Genomic DNA, 19,429 nt, shown 5'->3' with positions numbered 1-19,429 from the left:
CCCCGGCGGCGCCTGCGCCTGCGCGGGGCGTGGCGCGGCGCGGCGCGAGGCCATGGCGAGGCACACGGTGTCCTCGGCGCGGTTCCGCCGGGTGGATGTGGACGAGTACGACGAGAACAAGTTCGTGGATGAGGAGGAAGGAGGCGACGGGCAAGCGGGGCCCGATGAGGGCGAGGTGGACTCGTGGCTGCGGCAATATCCTTCCGCCGCCGGCCGGGAAGTAGTCCCGGCAGGAGCGGGCGCGGCGGGGAGGGCTGCGGGGAGCGGCGGCCGCCGGCGCTGCCTTTTGCGGGAGCATCCGTGCCCGGCGCTCCCGCCGAGGGGCGACCCGGTCCTGAACCGACCGGAGGGCGGGCAGGGGCTGCGGGGCGGCAGGGAGGAAGGTTCCCAAGGCTGGCAGGAGGAGGGAGGCGCCGCTTCTTCCTCCTCCTCCTCCTCTGGGCAGAGGCGGCGGTGTCTTACGGTGAGGGGCGGGGGACGGGAGGGATGGCGGAAAGGAAAGCGCCTTCTTCCCGCTCCCACCGCCGCCTTCCCGGCTGGCTGGCGGCAGGAGGAGCTCTTCCCCCCGGCCGCTGTACGGTTGGTGCCGCGGCGGCTGTCGGAGGTGGGCGAGATCCGTTCTCGAGGGCTACAGTTTGCGGAAGCGATGGAGAATAATTTCTTTTACTCGGAGACTCATTCAACGAAGGCCCTAAGAAGTATTCTCCAGTACTGGAACTGTACAGCTTCTTTATAGTGCTGCTCCTTCCTCAAATGGCCTAATAATCGCTGCCTTGCACTGTAACCTGTGCTGTCTGTTGAGGGAACCACTGCATCCACTGAACCTTAAGTACTTTCGGTCATACACAAGCCCCCCACAGCCCTCATTGTCCTGGAGCTGGTTCTGTTCATCGCCAAATACTTGGTGTCTGGTCCTTAACCGTCTGGCACAGGGAACATGATGGCTGCGCTGCAGGCGGCTCTGAAGAACCCACCAATCAACACAAAGAACCAGGCAGTGAAGGTGAAATAGTAACTTACTCATAGGTTACTCCTTAAAAATCCTTTCCTGTTTCTGTAACTCTTACCCGACCGACCCTGCCAGGTGTACTTTGAGGAAGCCAAGGAGGCTGGTTTTAGAGTATTCCTCAGTGGCAAAACATCAGTCACCCCCAGTGTTTTACTCTCATACAGAATACCGCAGCTCGGTATGTCCTCTGCGTTGCTTTCATTTGGTGCGAGATCAGGTTTTGTGTGTTCTCCGACCTGCGTAGGTTGTATGTTGTGTGCCCTGGCTAACTCCACGTGTCACTGGGTGCCTGTGTCTGATCCAGACCTGGCAGCATGCAGACATAGTCGGTGTTGAACGATCAGGGAACTGCAGCTGCCAGTAGTCACCGCTGACTAAGGAAACTCTGCTAGCACAGCCAGGCTGTGAATCTACAAAAAAGGAAGAACTGATGGTTATTGCATCCAATCAAAATTAAGCTGTTAAAGCCTCAGAAATCACAAGCCCTCCCCCTGTGACAGAATGCAGGAGCCTGCTGCATGCATGTATTTCTGAATCTCCCCAGAATAAACCTTGAATGGCTCATGGCTGCAGTGGCGAGGGGAGCAGGCAGGTGAGATGTAGAACTTCCCAGGTGGTGGTGGTCTGCTCTTCTGCTGAAGGAGAGTCCCACGGGCATGTTTCTGTGCTGCTCAGCAGGCAAATTTTTTCACCTAGCCCCAGCCCCTTCCTGAGGGTTTTCCCAGGGTTTTGAGATCCAGCTGTTTATTAGAGATAGTGCTGTATAAAAGGCTGAACAGCTTTGTCCTCACCTTAATGGCTTGTTTCCATTAGATCCATATTGATGTTTTTAAGAATACGCTTGGAAGGCAGTGGAATTGGAAGAGGTGACTGAATTTTAATGTTTCGCTTTGGTTTTAGTTCATCTCATGGAAATTTTATGGTTTTACTTAACAGTTCTTCACACCCAAGCAGTTATGGGGTATTAAACAAGAAAACTAACACCTGTGATTTCTGAAGAAGGAAGCTGCTAAAAGTATTTGTACAGTGGAATTATTCAAAAGTCCAACAAACCCAAGACCATTTTCTTTCTTCCTTCCTCACTTAGTGGTGGATGAACAGGAAGAGCTGCTTTTTGCTGATTAGATGGCTAATCTGCCGCTGTAATTGTGCCACACACATTCCTGGGCTTGAAATGACACCCAGATCAACTTGCAGATGGTTATTAATGCAAAATATTAATGCTGCCAGTTTGTATTCTTGGTGCCTGGGACAGAAGTTGACTGTATTGAAAATATATGTCTTCCAGCAGTCACCTCTTCCAGGCTGGCTAGTGGCATTTCCACAGAATATAGTGGTGTATTTCATTAAGCAGTACAAAAGCATGGAAAGGGCTCTGGTGACAAATACTTTATTCTTAGAATTCTTCTGGAATTGCCAGCCCTTGAGTTTCAGTAGGTAAGTTTATTATTTATCCATAACCTCATTTAATAGCTGGAGAATTGCAAACACAAGCAGGCAGAAAACCCAGAGCAGGACAAGTATGTTGAACTTTTTAATGCCGTTTGTCACTGGGAGGATGTATCTGTTACACATTTTATCACAAGCTTTATGTGCAAACTACCCTTCTGAAACAGATTTTGGAATGTTTAAAGAAATCTAGTTTTGTTTGTTGGAGAGATGGGTAATACTTGAAGGCACCTTATACAAGAGTGAATGTATCTCTGCCTTCTTGGTTTGTTGACAGGATCGTGCAGAAAGTATTGTCCTGAAGGTCCTCATCTCTTTCAAAGCCAATGATATTGAGAAGGCAGTGCAGTCGCTGGACAAGAACGGTGTCGACCTGCTAATGAAGTACATCTACAAAGGCTTTGAGAGCCCCTCCGACAACAGCAGCGCTGTACTGCTGCAGTGGCACGAGAAGGTGCGTTTGCCGGGCGTGCTCTTGCCTGGGATAGCCGTGGGGGCAGGTTCTGGGGTGCCAGGCACACTCACCAAGCCTGGTAGGACCCACCTTTCTGCCTGGTGAAACTGAAATGCCATATTTCCCGCTGTGGGGAGGGTACGGTCCTGCAGTAAAAATTTTAATTGCAGTTAAAATTTGGGTTTACGTTAGACTGAGGCAAACAAAATGTTTCAATCCAGTGATTTAAGCGGATGGAAGTAGAATTTCCTTCCTAGAGGGGAGCAAACTTTGCAACTTGGTTATGCAGGGCAATAAAAGCCTGTTAAATAACTGTCTTCAGAGCAAATGCCATCATCCTTTCCTGGCACACCAAGTGCAAGCATTTCGTTTTTAGTGTGGAGAGCAGGGAGACCTCATTTGAAATCCAGTCAGGAAGCCTTTCTGATCAGCAATGAGTTCAGCCTGCAGCTACCTTGACCTGCTGGTAATTGCCGTATTTCTCTTCTCAGGCCCTGGCTGCTGGAGGAGTAGGGTCCATTGTTCGCGTTTTGACTGCCAGGAAAACGGTTTAAATCCAGCAGCGAGTGGTTGTCTGCCATCCACAGCATGGGAAATGCTGGTACGAAAACTAACTAACCAAATGCCATTGCTGCCCTGTGGGCAGTGCCTGTCTCTCAGCTTGCCTTCTCGCTGCTTCTTTCCTAGCTGACAAATAATGCATATCGTGATCTCTTTTTTTGTTAAAATCTGGAAAATTATGAAGGTGCAATTTTATTTCTAACAGGAGCATTTGGTACTCGCAAACATTTCAGTGACATGTATAGCGACATACACAACTTCATGTTTAGGATGATTTGCATTTGTGTATAATTGTGGCAGATTTGGACCTGACCTTCTGAGCAAATGCTGAGGGACGCAGGGTAATGTCTTAATTAATTTCACTAGCCACGCAATGTTTTGATGTAAGAACTATACTTGAGAAGTGGGGCAGCTATTACTGTAGGGAACTGGACCATGTTTCCTTTGGCCAACCTCTGAACTAACAGCCATGAACAGGACAGGAAGCAAAGGATCCCCTCTGACCCCAGTTATCATTCCAGAGAGCTGAGTATTTTCTTTAGCCTGTTCAGGTTCCTTGTGATCAGTCAGATGCTGGGTTCGTGGTGAGAGAGTCACAACGGGACAAAGTTACCCACCTTGCAGTTTGGTTGGTACAGTTTAAAAGGTTGATGGTCCATTTGCGCTGGAGCCCAGCCCAGTGAACTCTTTATTTTGGGGAGCAGAGGTCCTGAAGAGAAGAAGAAACAGCAGCTTTCACACAGCAAATTGCCTTTCAGCAATGTAAAAGTGATTTGTTTTTGTCAAGCACAACAAAGTGACTGCCTGGGGTAATCTGAGAAACTGGTACCCACGCCATCCTTGCAGAGCTCCCACACTTTGTTTTCTAGACGCGTAGGACCTTAAAGGATACCACATGGTTCACATTCCTGTTGCATCGTGCTACAGTGTGTTAGCTAGCGGGCACGTCGGCTTCCAAAATAAAGAGGAGTACTTTAAAAAGAGTTAGGAAAGCCCAGGGCGTCCCAGACCCCAGATCACCGTTGAAGGTTTATGCGTGTTTTACATTCACCATTTTACTGCAGTTGAGTTGTGTAAAACTGTGGGGGAACTTGTGAAATCTTTGCTGGATTTTGATATCTGCTTTTTTTTGTAATAATAATAAAGACCAGACAATAAATCATCACTGACTATTTCCTTGGTGTCTGAAATACCTTGAAGTTTTAGCAGGCTGCTCTTCCAGGATGGAAAATGGTAAAGCTCTAAAACTTCTCCCCTCTGCTGTTTTTCTTGCTAGGCTTCCTTTCTAGAGGTTATTGTACGTAATGGTGATACACATGCAGCTTCATCCGACTAAACAATCTGAAATTATTTTAGTGAGATGCTTGACAAAAAATGTTCCAAATCAGGACAAGACTCTGCTTACACTGAAATTGTAGCCAGAGAGCAAGATCCACTCAACCATTAATGGCAGATGCTTCTCAAGAACAAAAGAAGGGTAATGGCTTAGCAGGGTGGCTGTGTGGAGCAATGCTCCCAATTTCAGGCTTGGGCGTTTGTTTTTTCTTCTGCAAGCCAAGGCTCCAAGAGATTAAACATTTAATCGTTGCCCTGAATAATTTAAGCACAGATAGAGTCCTGGGCTTGTCCCGTGGGAGGGGTGATGGTGCGTGCCTACGTCATCGCTAATGGCACAGGCGCTCAGCTTGAACTTCTGGCAGGCTGGTGCAGGCAGGAGCCTGGTGTTGAGCCTGGAAGGGCAGCTCCTCTTCCTCACCCCAGTCACGGCGGGGGGAAAGTGCCTCCAGACAGCCCAGCCCGGAGCGTTCCCGATGCACCCGTGCGCTCCGCAATCAGCGAGAAGACAGCTCCAGTAAAAGCCTTTTTCCTCTCCATCCCACCTCCTTCTCCCTTGGTTTCCCCAGACGTGTGCAGCTGCATTCACCGTGGGGTGGCCGCAGGCAGGCGCAGGCAACCCGGCCTCCGAGTAGGGCAGTGGAGCCCCCTCATATGGCCTGTCTTGCACCACTGCCCGCTCCCCCGGGGTGCCTGTGAGGGGCGCAGCATCCCACGGCTTCAAGGCCTCGACGCAGACAGGGACCGGTGTGGTTACCCTCAACCATTCGGTGCCCCCTGCTTCCTCCCTGGGATGCCTTTTCTTGCTTAGCTGCTTCAGAAGAACGTAGGTGCAATGGTCGTGCAAAGTGGAAGACCCAGTCTTGCCGCAAAGACCACAGAAAACACCCAGGTTTCAAACATACATAATACATACCTACATAATACATACATACATTATACATACATACATACATACATACATACATACAGACAGACATACTGCTCGGCCTCCTGGGCCCCTGTAGTGATGGCTCTGTCCTTACAGGTCTCCCAGGAACTGTGTTTGGCTTCTCTGTTTCCTTCCATTCATACAAATTTGGTTAAGACACCAATCAATCCTCATTAAAAAAAGAAAAATTAAAAAGCTGCAATCCCATGTAAGTGAAAAATTTATTCCCAAACAATGTCAAAGCAGGTCAGCTACCTCTAGGTGGCATTAGATAAAAAAAGGCAACAAGAAGAGGTTCTCTGAGGTTCTCCAGCTTGCCCGTGGTCTGGGCTATGATGTATTTGGAAACACTGATGAAATGTATACATCTTCCGTATTTGCGTTCAGGGATGTGCTAAAAGATGTGCACCGATGCGGGGGTGATAGCACAAGATTTGCAGGAAGGCATCTCCCGGTCTTCTGTCAGTCCTTTGAGTCATATGGCCCAGCAGGCTTCTAAGGGCAAAACAGAAAAAGATGGGCAGGGAAGAAGAAAAAAATCCCTGAACAACTCAATTTTGCAAAACACATTTCTCCTTCCTACTACGAGAAGGAAGCCTTCAAGGACAAGCACTCCACATGCAGATCAGACCTGCTCGAAGGGGGGTGGCGTTTGCAGAGCTCTGCTAGGCAAGCCCAGCGCTTCCGAAGCTCTCTGGCAAACCTACCACTGCTGCCTCCAGCTTTGGCCTGAGTGTGTGGCAACGGCCCCTTATCGGTCACATCCTGCTTTTGTAACATCCAAGAGAAACTGCTGCCCTCCTGCTGCTCAGAGCAGCAGCCCTGCCAAGCCCTGGGCTCCGAGTCATACATCGCTTGGCTAAAGAGGCACCACGGGCTCTGGCCTCGCTCCCCGCCACCGTTGAGGGTGTGAGATGAAAACTTGGGTCCTGTGCCGGGGGAGCACTCAGACCTGCCCTCCAGGGCAGGAGCTGGACACGTTCAGTCTCCTCTGTTTCTCCTGGGTTATAGATCTCCTCCTCCCAAACAAGATCAAGCCTCTCGGTCTTTCCTCGTGTAATGTTTTCTAGTGACCAGATCAGTCTTTTGGGGGGGGGGTCTCTTCTCCCCAGCAATATCGACAAACTCTTGCATACTGCTGCTGAACAAACTTAAAAGTGACTCCTGCACCTTAGCTGGATTTGGGGCATTTCTACTTCTTTCTTACCTGTCTCTTGGTGATCTGCATTTGTGCTGGATTCCAAGAATCTCCCACAGGAGGTGCCACCATCTCTGTTACTCACTTCCTCTTGGATGTTATCGTAGAAGAAACAGGTTTGTCTACTAAATCGTCTTGGTAAGAGAAAGGGGAACAAGAGACACACTCTTACTAGGAGGGGTGTTTTCCTCGCACCTTTGAAATTCCTTGAATATTACCTTAAAAATAGCCAAGCAGAGGGGTAGCTGCTCTGAGCATTTGCTGTGCTTGCACCTGTCAGATCCCATCTTTCTGTGAAACACACAAAAAAAAATGCAGCACTTGTCACAAGAATGATCTCACATCCTCCTCCAGCTCCCCTTCTACCAGTTTGGGATCAACCTCACCCTACCATTGCGCCAATGCAGATAAGTAAATGAGCGGAAAATGATCCCTACCACGAGGTGAACCATTTCCAACATGACAGGGTTTTCCGTTCCTCAAAGGAATGAGAAAAAGCCTATCAGAGGTGTGTTTTCATGCTTGCCATGTTGTTATTGCTACTTCCCACCTCCAGCATTGCTTTGGCTGGTTGCATTTCCCTCTGCTTTTCTGGAGGTCAGAGGGTCTCCCCCACACTCCCGTAGGAAGCCCTCTGGAGCTGGCTGGGTGCAAGGGGATGCCAAGGGCACACTTGAGAACCAAAGAGGCCCATAGGTTCAGGGATGTGCTCAGTCCTACTTTTGGCTGAAAATCAAGTCCTTGCTTTGCAGCAGCTTGGGTTTCTTCCCGAGCAGAAGACAAACAAAAGCCTCCTCCGCAGCCTCCCTCCTGTTGTGGGCATTATGTAATCTGCCACGGAAGTGTGAGTAAACACATGAGGGCCAAGTCTTCCTGACAGATTTTAAGCCCTTACAAAACACACATCGCATCACTGGTAGATGAGGCAGAGGCAAAGTACTTCCAAAACTACTTAGAAACCACGTGTGGCGCACCCAGCTCCAAACCTTCTGAGTCAGCAGGTCAGACCCCTGCCGTTACTGCCTCTGTGGCTGCCACGTGCCCAGTGTCCCCCTGTCCACCCAGCAGCGTTCCAGACCCCGGTTATGCTCTGCTGGCTATAAAACACCCCAACAGAAATGATGTTGGGCTGAGCATCAGTTACCAGCGTTGCTTGAGTTCAGCACGACACGGCCGCTGCCCCCCAAAACCCCATCCTTGGGCAGCTCTGCACACCCCCAGCAGTGGAGCTCCTCACTGGGGCAGCGCAGCAGGGGACGGGCAGGACAGAGGGTTTCCCAGGCTGTGCCTTGGGCCGTACTTCGCCTTCCCCGGTGCCTGCAGGAAGCATTTAGCAGCTACCTTCATTGAAGACCACACTTTGGAGGGCACAAGGGGCTCAGCTCTTGTTCTGTGGCTTTGCAGCCCTGAATTTGACCTGATCAACCACCCGGCCAACAAAATCCATAGCTTTTCGAGAAAAACTCAGAGAAGCAGAACCCAAAGAGGTGAGAAGCAGCTGCCAGAGAAGACCTGGTGTGCAACCAGTGTCAGCGCAGCATGGAAACCCGCTGCAGCAGCAGCCTCTGCCTCACTTCCCCATCCCGGGCTGTGTTTCACTGATGTGAGTGAGGCCACTTCCTGCCAGGTTTGCGACACAGGCAGCGGGGAAGGCAGAAGTACAGGCAGAAAGGAGCTGGAGAGAGGCTGAGCAGCTCTGCAAGGAAGGACGAGGAGAGGAGCCAACCCAGGACTTGGCCGGGGACCCCACATCTCGCTCCCACTGCGCCATGTCCCTCGTGGAGACGATCCGGCTGTGGCAAGAAGGGGTGTGCGCGGCGGATGGGAAGGAGTGGAAGGCAGCCCTGGATGCCTTCACGGCCGTCCAGAACCCCCCTGCCAAAATCTGCTTTAACATTGGCTGCATCCACCTTGTCCTGGGGAAGCTGGCCGAGGCGGAGCAGGTAAGGTGCAGCCCTTACGGTCGCTACTCCTGCTCGCACCGGCAAGTTTGCACGCAGACCTGCCAGACAGAGGGACACGGTGGGAAAGGGAGGAATTAAGGGCCACGATCTGACTCAGGGAAGGGTTTCAGGGCCTTTTAAAGCTGGGATGAAGTGTGACAGCCCTGGGCTCTGCCTGCTGAAGCTGTTTTCCCGGCAAATCAGAGGTGGAGCAGCAGAAGAGGTGCATGGTTTGCTGCTCACCCTTCCTCTCTCCCAGAGGTGACTGCAGAGGCACTAAGCTGCCAAGTGAGCTGTGGCAGCTGCTTCCAGCTCCATAAAAATTAGAAGCCCGGTACAGGCTCCAACACCCAGTGCCCAGCACTGCAAGGAGATACAGCCCACAAAGTCCCACTTGGCTAAAGCAGGACAGCTACAACTGCTCTACACCCTCAGTTTTTTAAAGGTCTTCTCTTTTTATCCTCTTTTTGCCCCACTCCTACCTCCAAGCAGGCATTCACCCGGAGCATCAGCTGTGACAAGCACCTAGCAGTGGCTTATTTCCAGCGGGGGACGGTGTTTTACCGGAAACAGAAGTGAGTGGAAGGGTTTAAAGTGTCATTTTTGCCACTTGTGGAGATGCCAGCCTTTGGCTGAGGATGGCCCCAGGCAGGTTGGTACCCCAGGGGCCAAACTGCAACCCCTCGAGGTAAAACAGGCTCCTGTTCATCAGCTGCGCTGCCCTAGGATTAACACTAGCCTTGGAGCACCTCTCCCCCTGGGGGGTTTGAAAACACTACAAGGAAATAGGAAAGACCCAACTAAACTCACACATGTTTAAGTAAAGAATTAGAGGCAGGCAGATTGCCACCACGAGGTGGTGACACCCTTGTCCTCTGCTCCACAGCCATGAAAAGGCCATTGAGGATTTCAAAGAGGCGCTGGCCCAGCTGCGAGGCAACCAGCTCATTGACTACAAGATCTTGGGGTTGCGGTACAGGCTCTTTGCTTGTGAGGTGAGAAAGACCTGACCAGCAGTCTTGATCCCAAAGGTCTATTCACCAGCTCAATAAATCTAAGGAGAAAACAGCCAACATCTCTTTGTGCTTCTCAAAGAATCAAGTGAGCTGGTACATTGCCACCACCATGTTGTCCTCTCCTTTCCTGCCCTCCTGGCAACAGTTCGGCTGCTCTAAGATCTCATTTCCTTGCTCCCACCCCTCCGGCAGATACTCTACAACATCGCACTGGTGTACGCCACGCTGGAGGACTGGAAGAAAGCTGAAGAGCACCTGACACTGGCCATGAGCCTGAAGAGTGAGTCCCAGCACAACAAGATCGACAGGGCGATGCAAGCCATCCTGGTAAGGAGGAGCAGGATTTACAGCCGCCGTGTTTGCTCACAGCAGGGAGGAGGGATCCCAGTGACAGAGAAACCAAATTTTAGCTATGGCTTTAGCAGAGCAGGAGAAAAGCGCAGCAAGCTGAGCAAAATGTGGGTGTCGTAGTGAGACATGACTTGGTGGGAAGAGCTTGGCGTCACTGGGGAGGCAGGGATGGGAAGACCATGTCAGGACTGGGGTTGGGCTGTCACGGTGGTGTTGTGACTTTGTGGAGTGAGACCTTAACCCCAGAGGTAGAAGGAAGGGGACATTAAGCAGTCCCTCCCCTCACCTCTGAAGAGTGCCGTGGCTTCTCTGTGCTACAGAAGCAGAAGCTCTGCGAACTGGTGGCCATTCCTGCAGGGAAGCTGTTTAGACCAAATGAAAAGCAAGTGGCTCAGCTGGAGAAGAAGGACTACCTGGGAAAGGCTATGGTAAGGAAGAATTAACTTATTTATTTGGGCCAAGCCTTTGGGTTGGAGGAGAGCTGCTGACCGTGGTCTCACCCACTCTCTGAGCTGCTCTCTGCTGCCTGGTGGGCAGCCCAATATATGGAGCTATATATCAGGGATCCCCTCAGGCGTGGAAGGAGGGATGGCACATAGGGGGTCTCCTGGGGAACAGGGACTCTGCAGGAATAGAGGAACCAAAAGCATGTTTCTGGAAAGCATGACCTATTTTCAGTTTCTCTCCTTAGCAAGTTATGAGGGACAGTGAGTCAGCAATGAGCCAGAAAGGTCCCACTGGAGCTTCAACCCAAGCCAAGATTTTTTGGGGGGAGGGCGGGGGGTGGGCAGGGAAGAAACTATTTAACACAACACCCACAAACAACTTCCAGTCTCTCTCCTGTTCCATTTGAAGGAGGCTTTTCAGCTCAGACAAGAGAGCAAACTTTTCTCCCATGAGTGTGCAAAATCCAGTCACTGGGATGTCGCCTTTGGGCTCAGGTCGTGGGAGGCAACACTCCTCCAGAAAGGGAACCACTGGCTATTCAGGCACTGGGGAATGGGATGACCAAGAGCCAAGCAGTTCCTTGGGCATCAGGGGAACCTGCACACAAATGTTTATGAACTTCCTAAATTATGTTTAAAGTCACCTACAGTAGGTAAGGGCTTGAGTTGGACACTTTGGCTCCCTTCAACATTTGTGATTAAAACATAAACGTTTAGATTGTAATGACTCTAACCACAGTAACAGTGAGGCTAAAAGTTGAGAATTTACCACAGCTGAGAGGTGAGTTTTGGTGCCAGAAGCACTCAGCCAAAGATGCTTAGCCTGATATCACAGCCCCTCTTAAACCTGAAGCATTGTGAGGAACTTGGCTTGGCCAACAGCAAAGAAAGAAGGTGGACATCAGAGGTCTAAGAGAGGTCTTCAAGCACCAAGTCACTACCTGTCTGTCTTTGGCTCTAGGTGGTGGCATCCGTAGTGGACAAGGATGATTTTTCAGGATTTGCTCCACTCCAGCCACAGGTAAGGCACCACCGGTGAAGAGCATCCTTGGCAGAAGCTTGGGAGGACATGGGGATGGGTATCATCCTGCAGCTTGTCAAGGGCTCTGGCTCACAATGGGTAGCAAACAGCAGCATCACCACCATGAACGTCCCGCTACTGCCGCAGGGAGGAGGCAGATGCTGCCCCCACATCTCAGCTGCTCTCTCCATCATCAGAAAGGGCAGCCCAAACCCACCTCTGTCTGTCGTTGAGGTTCAGCTGGTTCTCTGAATGGGGAAGTTGTAGCCTGAGGGCACATCCTCTGCCCCTGCTGTTGCTGCAGCGTCACGGCTGTTGGCAGGGAGATGTCTCAGACCCTCCCTGCCAGATTCATTAGGGTTCAACTGTCTAAGCTTGAGTCAAGAACCAAGAGCAGTTCTGCTTTCATTCTCCATCTTCCTCACAGTTCCCCAAACCCTTTGCATCTTCTGTGACATTTTCCTGATGATGTAGCAGCATCTTTCCATCTCTAAAGGCACCCGAGAGTTTTTACAGAAGCTTTGAGAGGATACGGGGAGGTGCAGCCACTGCGGCCTACAGCACCGTTACGTGACATAAAATACACTATTCTGAATGCAGCCAAGTGTTGTCACCTCACTACAGGAGTCAGACCTATTTCAAGGAGTTTCTTCAGAGGATTGATAAAATCCACTAGAGATGACAAATTACTTAGGCAGGAGAGACCATAAAGCATGATGACAGCAGCAGGAGATTTTATAAGCACAGTAATGGGAAGATACAGGGACACACAACTTAGTTTAAACCACCTGATCTCAAAACCCTGACCTCAGCCCTCTGTGAGCTGAAACCAAAATCACAAATGAAAACAGGATTGTGCCTCTGAAAACCCAGCACAGCTGGAATAATTTGGAAACTGCTCCTCAGAAGGAGCAAAGGCAGTGATATTCCTCATGGCACTTAAGACTCATGGCTTTACACATCAGGGTAGCAGAGAGCTGAAAACCTTTAGGTTCAAATCATCTGACCTGACATCAGCACACGAAGGAAGGAACCATGCAGGGGTGATGGTAGTCATGGTAGAAGGCTGCAGGGCATTTCTATAAAACCCAGATCCTCCGGATTACTGATAATTATCCTTCTGGCATCTCGTTGGCAGGCCTCTGGTCCTCCACCCAGGCCCAAGACCCCAGAAATCCTCAGGTAAGTTGGATGAAGGATGGATAATGCTGCTAACCCATTCACCCATGTCCAACCCCATCCCGCACCATCACAGCTGAGCATCCAGCTGGCACCCAAAACTCAGGGGGGATGGAGTATGGATCATAGAAACGAGGAGGCAGAAGTCTGGGTTCCCCCTACAAAGAAAAACAACTTCCTGACCCATCTGCTGCTCCTGCACCCAGCGCCCTCAAAGGGCAGCCGCATCGTGTCCTGTATGAGTTTGTCCCCGAGACTGCCGAGGAGCTGCAGGTCCTGCCAGGAAACATTGTCTTTGTCCTGAGGAAAGAGAAGGACAACTGGGCAACAGTGATGTTCAACGGAAAGGTACCAGTGGTGTGCTTGGCGGGAGGGGGCAGATGCTGTGAGGTTCTGCAGAGGACTTGCAGGTCAGTGAAATCCATCCAACTTGCAGCAACTAACCTTCAGGCTTCAGGGACTCTCCTGGATTCAGGGTAGGGCAAAGACAAGCTCTGTTGTGTCCTTCAGTGGTGGGTTGCCTCCTTGCCAAGCAATCCCCACTCACGTCTCCTTCCCCCACAGAAAGGGATCGTGCCCTGCAACTACCTGGAGCCCGTGGAGCTCCAGAACAAGCTGCATATCCAGGTGAGGAGGCCCAGGAGGAGATGGGGTCCTAGGGAGGGCAGATCCCCACACATTTACCGACTACCTGTTCTGGGCCTTCCAGCAGGAACCGTACCTGCAACTCTCTCCCCCTCATTGGTTCTTCTGGCTCATGGTCACCGTAACATGAGCTCAGACACCTGCAAAATCAGGGCAGATGCTGTGTTGCTGGCACCCCCAGAGGGGGTTGGCAATGCCGGGGAAATAAGGGGTAGCGAAGTCATCCCTCCCCACTTCAAGACCCCAAACAGACCTCGGGAACACAGCGGGTTTGGGGGGGGCACTCCACGAGGCGGCAGCGCTCCAGCTCCCATAGGAAGGGTGGGATTGACAGCACTCCCTTCTTCCCATCTGGCACAGAGAGAAACCCCCCTTGAAGCCGAGATCCCAGAGTCACCCAGCTCTCCTGCTCCAGAGAAGCCACGGCGGTCACCACCAGGTCAGTGGGGGGTAGCTGGGGGAACTGGGGTACCTTAGGGGAAAAGCCCCCAGAAGCAGGTTTGAGACAGTTTCCTTGCTGCCATGTCCTCATGTTTTGAGACCAGGGATAGGGCTCATCTCCCCCTCCATCCTTGACCCCTTTGCAAGGGATGGGGAGATATTAAAGCACTAGGCAGAGACAGCAGCTACTGCAGTGCTGGGGATGGAGCAAAACAGAGCATGTGGATTCCCAAGGAAAGCAAGTCCTTCTGTGCTCTTAATGGGCACAGTGACTGCTGGGAAAGAGGGCCTGGGGGTAGAACGGGGCAAATGCCCAGCCTGTCCAAGTCCTGGAGTAGAAGGTCCCTTACAGGCTGCGCTAGTTTTAGTGCTGCTGTGAGCTGGGCTTTGGTTGGAAGGAGCTGTGGTTGCCCTGGGAAGGGGATTCCTGGCCAGTGCTACCCCATGTCGCAGACCTGGGGCAGGGCGGGTAGCACCAGGGCCACCATATCACCCCCAGCACTTGGTTCAGGCTGCTGGGAAGCTCAAAATGGCTATTTAAAGCTGGGAAGCGTGTGGTCACAGTGTGTGAGAAGGTGCATGAAACGAAGAGCAGGGAGAAGAATTGCGAGCTGCCCTCTCTAGAAAAACACCACGTGGTGCTCAGAGGTAGGAACCTGCGTCCGAGCTGTGAGCTCCACACTGTTGCAGGGAAAACCCATTTGGGGTAGAATGCCTCAGTGTGCAGAGACTGTGCCCTGTGGGTGTTAACATGCTGCAGTTTATTCTGGCTGTTGCTGGCCAACCTGTCAAAAAACTACAGGAGTATGTGGACAACCAGTTGCCAAGTGCCCTGCTCTGACATGGGCCTGAGCTTGGTGGTGGTGGGGAAAGGTGGACCAAAAGACCACTAATGGCAGAACAGGGCTTGTGGGCCAAGCAGAGTGGCCTCCTAGGCAGGGCAGTGGTAAACCTGATAGAGAAGATGGCTGGGACTTACAGGAGTTAAGCTTAAGGACTCACCAACCTCAAAGAGCAGCTTTATAGCACCAAAAGGCATCACTGATCTACCAGTGGGACTATAACGGTGTAGCTCTATCTCTTCCCGTAATGAGCACAGTCATATCAAAACACTGACAAAGCACAGGAGAAATCTGTCTGCATAAAATCACCCATCCCAGGGGTCTGAATTTAACTTTACCACCCTGGTGAAGAACAGGGACTGCCTCCAGTTTTCAGTGTGGACCTAGGGAGATGAGAAGAGCAAAGATACTAAAACCAGCAGCTCACGTATTTTGTTTGGTTTTTGTGGTGTGTCTTTTTTGGTGTTGTGGTTTTGTTTTTTTTTTTTTTTTAAATCAACACAGGAAAGATATCCCACCCCAAAAGTTCCCATCCCTATAAGAGGGAAGGCACCTCTGCTCAGTGGTTATATCTAAAATCTTACAGATGAAGCCCATTGCAGCTGATGCTGCATCCCTTCAGGGGCCCACCACTGGCCCCAGGATCAGCTGGTGTTGCTGCAGATCATGATGGGTGTTGAGGAGAAGGGCTGCAGGAGGTCTGAATGTGTATTTAGGCACAGAGCAGCAATGCCTACCCTGTCCCACTCACTGAGCCACCTCTTTCTTCCTCCACAGCTTACATTCCTGTTACTGTGATGCAGCTGAAAGATGAAGCAAAGGTAACATCTCACAAATGCTGACCCCTAAGCTCCTCTTGGTGTCACAAATCTGCATTTATTGTACATTGAAAGGTGCTGGCATGCCCAGCAAACACCACAGCCCTGGAAGTGTTTCAGGTTTTCATCATTCAGGAGCTTCTCCAAAGTATAACAACAGGGCTAGAGGCCAGCAGGTCCCCACGACCCAACCAAGGTGACTAGGATTGCTTTTTGGGAGGTGGTCTCCAGACCCACTCCCCAGTGGACCCAGGGCTATCAGCAGAGCCACTGTACAACTCATCGTGGTTGACCCACTGCACTTAAGAAGGGAGAAATAGGGGAGAGCTTGGCTGTAAGGTGCATATGCTCCTGGGCAGGGTCACCACATCAGGTCACATTGAGGATAAAGATGGGAAAGCACAACAATCTCAACTCAAAAAAAATTAGGGGGTTGAAGTGTGGACACACCTCGACTTTGTGGTCACCTGAAAGCCACAGGCTGGTTGATAAGTGCCTAATCTATCACTGGGTTCTCCAGGGACAAGGCCAGGGCTGGCAGCCCAGCTTGGGTAGCACAGCTGCTGCCCTGCCCTGAGGGAAGCACTGAAGGCTGCACACATTAGCAGAGACATCTCCCTGCCCAGCAGCCAGCCACTGCCCCCCAGCTCAGATGTGACTCAGGTGTCGTTTCCATGTCCCAGTACCTCTCTCTGCCCTCACCAAGTCACACAAGCTCTAACATCCTGTTTACCACCTGCAGGAGGCCAAAGCAGCCATCTCCAGCCCCTGCATCCTCAAGGTGCATTACAAATACACAATCGCCCTGCAAGTCGAGCCAGGCCTCTCCTACACAGAGCTCCTGGACCTGGTTTGCAAGAAGCTAGAGCTTCAGCCCAAGCACATGCAGCTGAGGTGAGGTGCTGCAGGGAGCTAGGGCCCATGTTTTCAGGGCTCCAGCCCTTACCCTGTGCCCTCTGCACACCCAGGTACAAGCCTGCAGAGAGCCAAGTGCTGGTGACTCTGAACGCAGAGAACCTGGAGGCAGCTTGGAGCCAGAGCAAGGACAACTGTCTGACAGTCTGGTGTGACATGATGGAGGTCAGTGACAGCTGGTGGTAGCAGCCACCTCTTCTGCCCACTCCTAGCAAGGAACCCCAGCAGATGTTGCCTTGGCTTTCCTTGCGTGAGTGCAGGCTTCAAAGCAACACAGCAACCTCTTGAAAGGCAGAGGAGCAAAGAGCAGGCGAAGAGGAGAAGCAGACCTTCTCTCTCTTACCCTGCAACAAAGAAAAAGAAGCCAAACGGTGTCCTTACCAATTTATTTCCTGCCCTAGGGAGAGGGGTTTTTACTAGACAGCAATCCCGAGGAACAGGGATTGCAGGAGGCAACAGCAGAGGAAATGGGACTAACCCAAGTTGTAGCACAGTATGGTTATGAAGCCACCCAACCTGAAGACCTGGAGTTTCAAGCAGGAGACGTGATACTTGTTTTATCCCAAGGTAACTGTGCTCCTTCCGCAACAGGGGAGGGGAGGGACCTCCCAGCTCTGGTGAGAGCACAGGTCTGAACTTGAAATGCCAAGTGCCTGCAGCAGCTGCTGCTTGGTTCAGTGGAAGTTGTGGGTTCCCCACACATGCCAGTCAGCCCAAAACCTTTCAGGTATTTGGTCAGACACTGGATGCAGTTCTTCAATGGAGACTACAAGCTTCCCTAGGGACTTCAATCTCTTTTCCTGAATCCTCCAGTCCTCCAAAACAGTTTCATTCTGGGGACCTGCAGAGCAACAACCTAGCTCGGGCAGCCTCCGCTGATAGCAAACTTTTCCTGCAAGCTACAGTTTGTCACCTTTCAACAGAAAAGGGGCTGCTCAGATTTCTGCTGCAGGGCACTCTGAGAAAGCTTGCATTGAATGCAAACACCTTACAAGACAGGTTAGAAAAGCAGCTCCCAGAGATTGCATGAGGTGGCAGGTGGAAGCTGGGGGAAATGACAACCTAAGGGACACACACAAGGGTTGCTTTCCTTTGCTCCACCAAGAGGTGTGTCACTGAGCTGCCAGTTCCCAGATTCATGGAGCAAATTTGCTCCATCCCCATGAAGTACAAAAGAAAAAACAGTGAATCTAACCTACTGAGGTGTTTCTAGCCTCTGTTTTTGGCTTGTCCACCAACTCTCTGGAGCCGCAAGGTGAGCAGGACCTAGAGCCTGCAGGATTGCTTTCTGCAAGTGTCCTCTTCAATCGCAGCTGCCCTGTGCTGGAGCAGCAGCAGAGCTCCTCCAGCCCTACCCTGGGCTTCCTACACAAGCCTCAGTGTTATACATGTTTCTGCGATTTTCATCATGCCCCTGTTTCTGCCACCCCCCGCCCCAAACACTTTCAAGATGGGAAAAGTTTCACTTGAGCTGTGTGTTTAAGCTTCCCAACTGCAGTTTATTTTTTGAAGGAGATGCCTCATTTTGGCTGTTGCCCCCCACCATGGGAGAATGCTCTTACTCCCATTCCTCTCATCTGGTAGCTTTTTCTGGCTGGTTTTCTTTTTAAGGGTACAATCTTCCACTAGCCTCAATCCTCTTCAGGATTAGTCTTTAGTGCTTCTAGGAGAATTAAGGCTTAAATACAGACTAAATTTCAAGAAGATCTTTTGAGTTGGATCCTTTCAAGCCTGTGCAGAACACACACAAGGGAGGACAAAGTTACCGTGCTTCTGAAAAAGCTGCCGGTGAACCTGTATCAGGTGAAGAATTACATACAGACCCTGTACTGGGCATCCGTTTCCTGCTTCAGCTGAGCCTCTGAGTGAAATAAAGACATCAGAAATAGATTTAAAGGCAAAAATATGCTGATACTTTGCTATATATAGCTCTATCACTAATTTGTGCCAGCTGCAGGCTTTGGCAGCAGTACACAAGCGATCACAGACCCCCTGTATCACTGTATGGTTGAGTTTTTCCACCATACAACATTGACAGACCACCCCCCCATCATACTCTACCCTTCACTGCTGAGCTAAAGATTTTTCATTTAAAAGTTGGTTCTCACCTCATTTGGTTCCCCACAGGAAGAGTTTTCAGAGCTCCTAAACTTTACTCAACCCAGGGTAGCAGAGGCTTTTAGGTTTTGGTTAGGGTTTTTTGGGGGTTTTTTTGTGTGTGTTTGTTTTGTTTTTTTTAATATGAACATGGAACAGCAGGTGAAAACACTTTAGGAAGAGAATAGCTCAAGGTCTCAGATCATTTCCCTGCCCCCTGCCCTCACCGTTTCCACTGTCTTCTATCCCAGATACTTTCTAAGCCCCATGGTCTTTATTTTGATCTATTTTTCCTACCTTTGTTTGGCAGTATGTTCTTTCTTACCTTACAACTTTGCTCTCTACTTCATTCCTCCACATTCCTCTATCATTTTAGCATGGCTAAAAAGTTTATCAGCAGAAAATCTCAGAATGGTGATCTTGGGCCTGTCTGTAGCCTGTGGAGGTTACAATGTTCCTGTATATCCCTAGAGTAACAAAGATTGTGTTGATTTTATCTTCCAGTGAACAAAGACTGGTTAGAAGGCCAGTGCAATGGGAAGATAGGCATCTTCCCATCTGCTTTTGTTCAAAATTCTAACACTAAAGACCCAGAGATGTGATTTCAGAAGACCTTAAAGTCATGGATGTGGAAAGAAACTAAGAATTCAACTGTTGCAATTAAGTTTCTGCATTAATCACTGCATCTGAAAATGAACTTTAAATGTTATTGCTACTTATATTAAAAGCTTTATTTTTTATTTTACCTTTTGCATTGTTCTCTAAAACAGGTACTTAT

The 19,429-nt window shown here is 50.5% G+C and overlaps 2 protein-coding genes across 3 annotated transcripts; both read left to right on the top strand.

Annotated features, from left to right (window-relative positions):
• The first annotated feature begins 6 nt into the window (after positions 1-6).
• On the top strand, positions 7-4,654 carry ARPC5 (actin related protein 2/3 complex subunit 5). The gene is made up of 4 exons (XM_026854039.1): positions 7-195; positions 931-1,003; positions 2,736-2,912; positions 3,404-4,654. Exons 1-4 carry the CDS (start codon positions 53-55, stop codon positions 3,464-3,466), a joined length of 456 nt encoding a protein of 151 aa, XP_026709840.1. The 5' UTR covers positions 7-52; the 3' UTR covers positions 3,467-4,654.
• A 3,829-nt stretch (positions 4,655-8,483) lies between these two features.
• Positions 8,484-19,392, top strand: NCF2 (neutrophil cytosolic factor 2). Of its 2 annotated transcripts, XM_026853812.1 has the most exons (15): positions 8,484-8,880; positions 9,373-9,455; positions 9,767-9,875; positions 10,089-10,223; positions 10,568-10,675; positions 11,655-11,714; positions 12,853-12,896; positions 13,100-13,241; positions 13,458-13,520; positions 13,899-13,977; positions 15,599-15,642; positions 16,382-16,533; positions 16,608-16,719; positions 16,956-17,121; positions 19,156-19,392. In XM_026853812.1, the coding sequence occupies exons 1-15, from the start codon at positions 8,707-8,709 to the stop codon at positions 19,251-19,253; spliced, it is 1,569 nt and encodes a 522-aa protein (XP_026709613.1). In that variant the 5' UTR covers positions 8,484-8,706; the 3' UTR covers positions 19,254-19,392. The 2 variants fall into 2 exon arrangements, with proteins under 2 accessions (XP_026709613.1, XP_026709614.1); XM_026853813.1 differs by lacking the exon at positions 9,373-9,455 and having other exon boundaries at positions 8,777-8,880.
• Positions 19,393-19,429: the final 37 nt, after the last annotated feature.

The sequence above is a fragment of the Athene cunicularia genome (genome assembly GCF_003259725.1).
Source record: "Athene cunicularia isolate RWA chromosome 8 unlocalized genomic scaffold, athCun1 chr8_part1, whole genome shotgun sequence".
Classification (NCBI taxonomy): domain Eukaryota; kingdom Metazoa; phylum Chordata; class Aves; order Strigiformes; family Strigidae; genus Athene; species Athene cunicularia.
The sequence above is the reverse complement of the archived record's forward strand: the minus strand, read 5'-3'. Positions and strand labels throughout refer to the sequence as shown.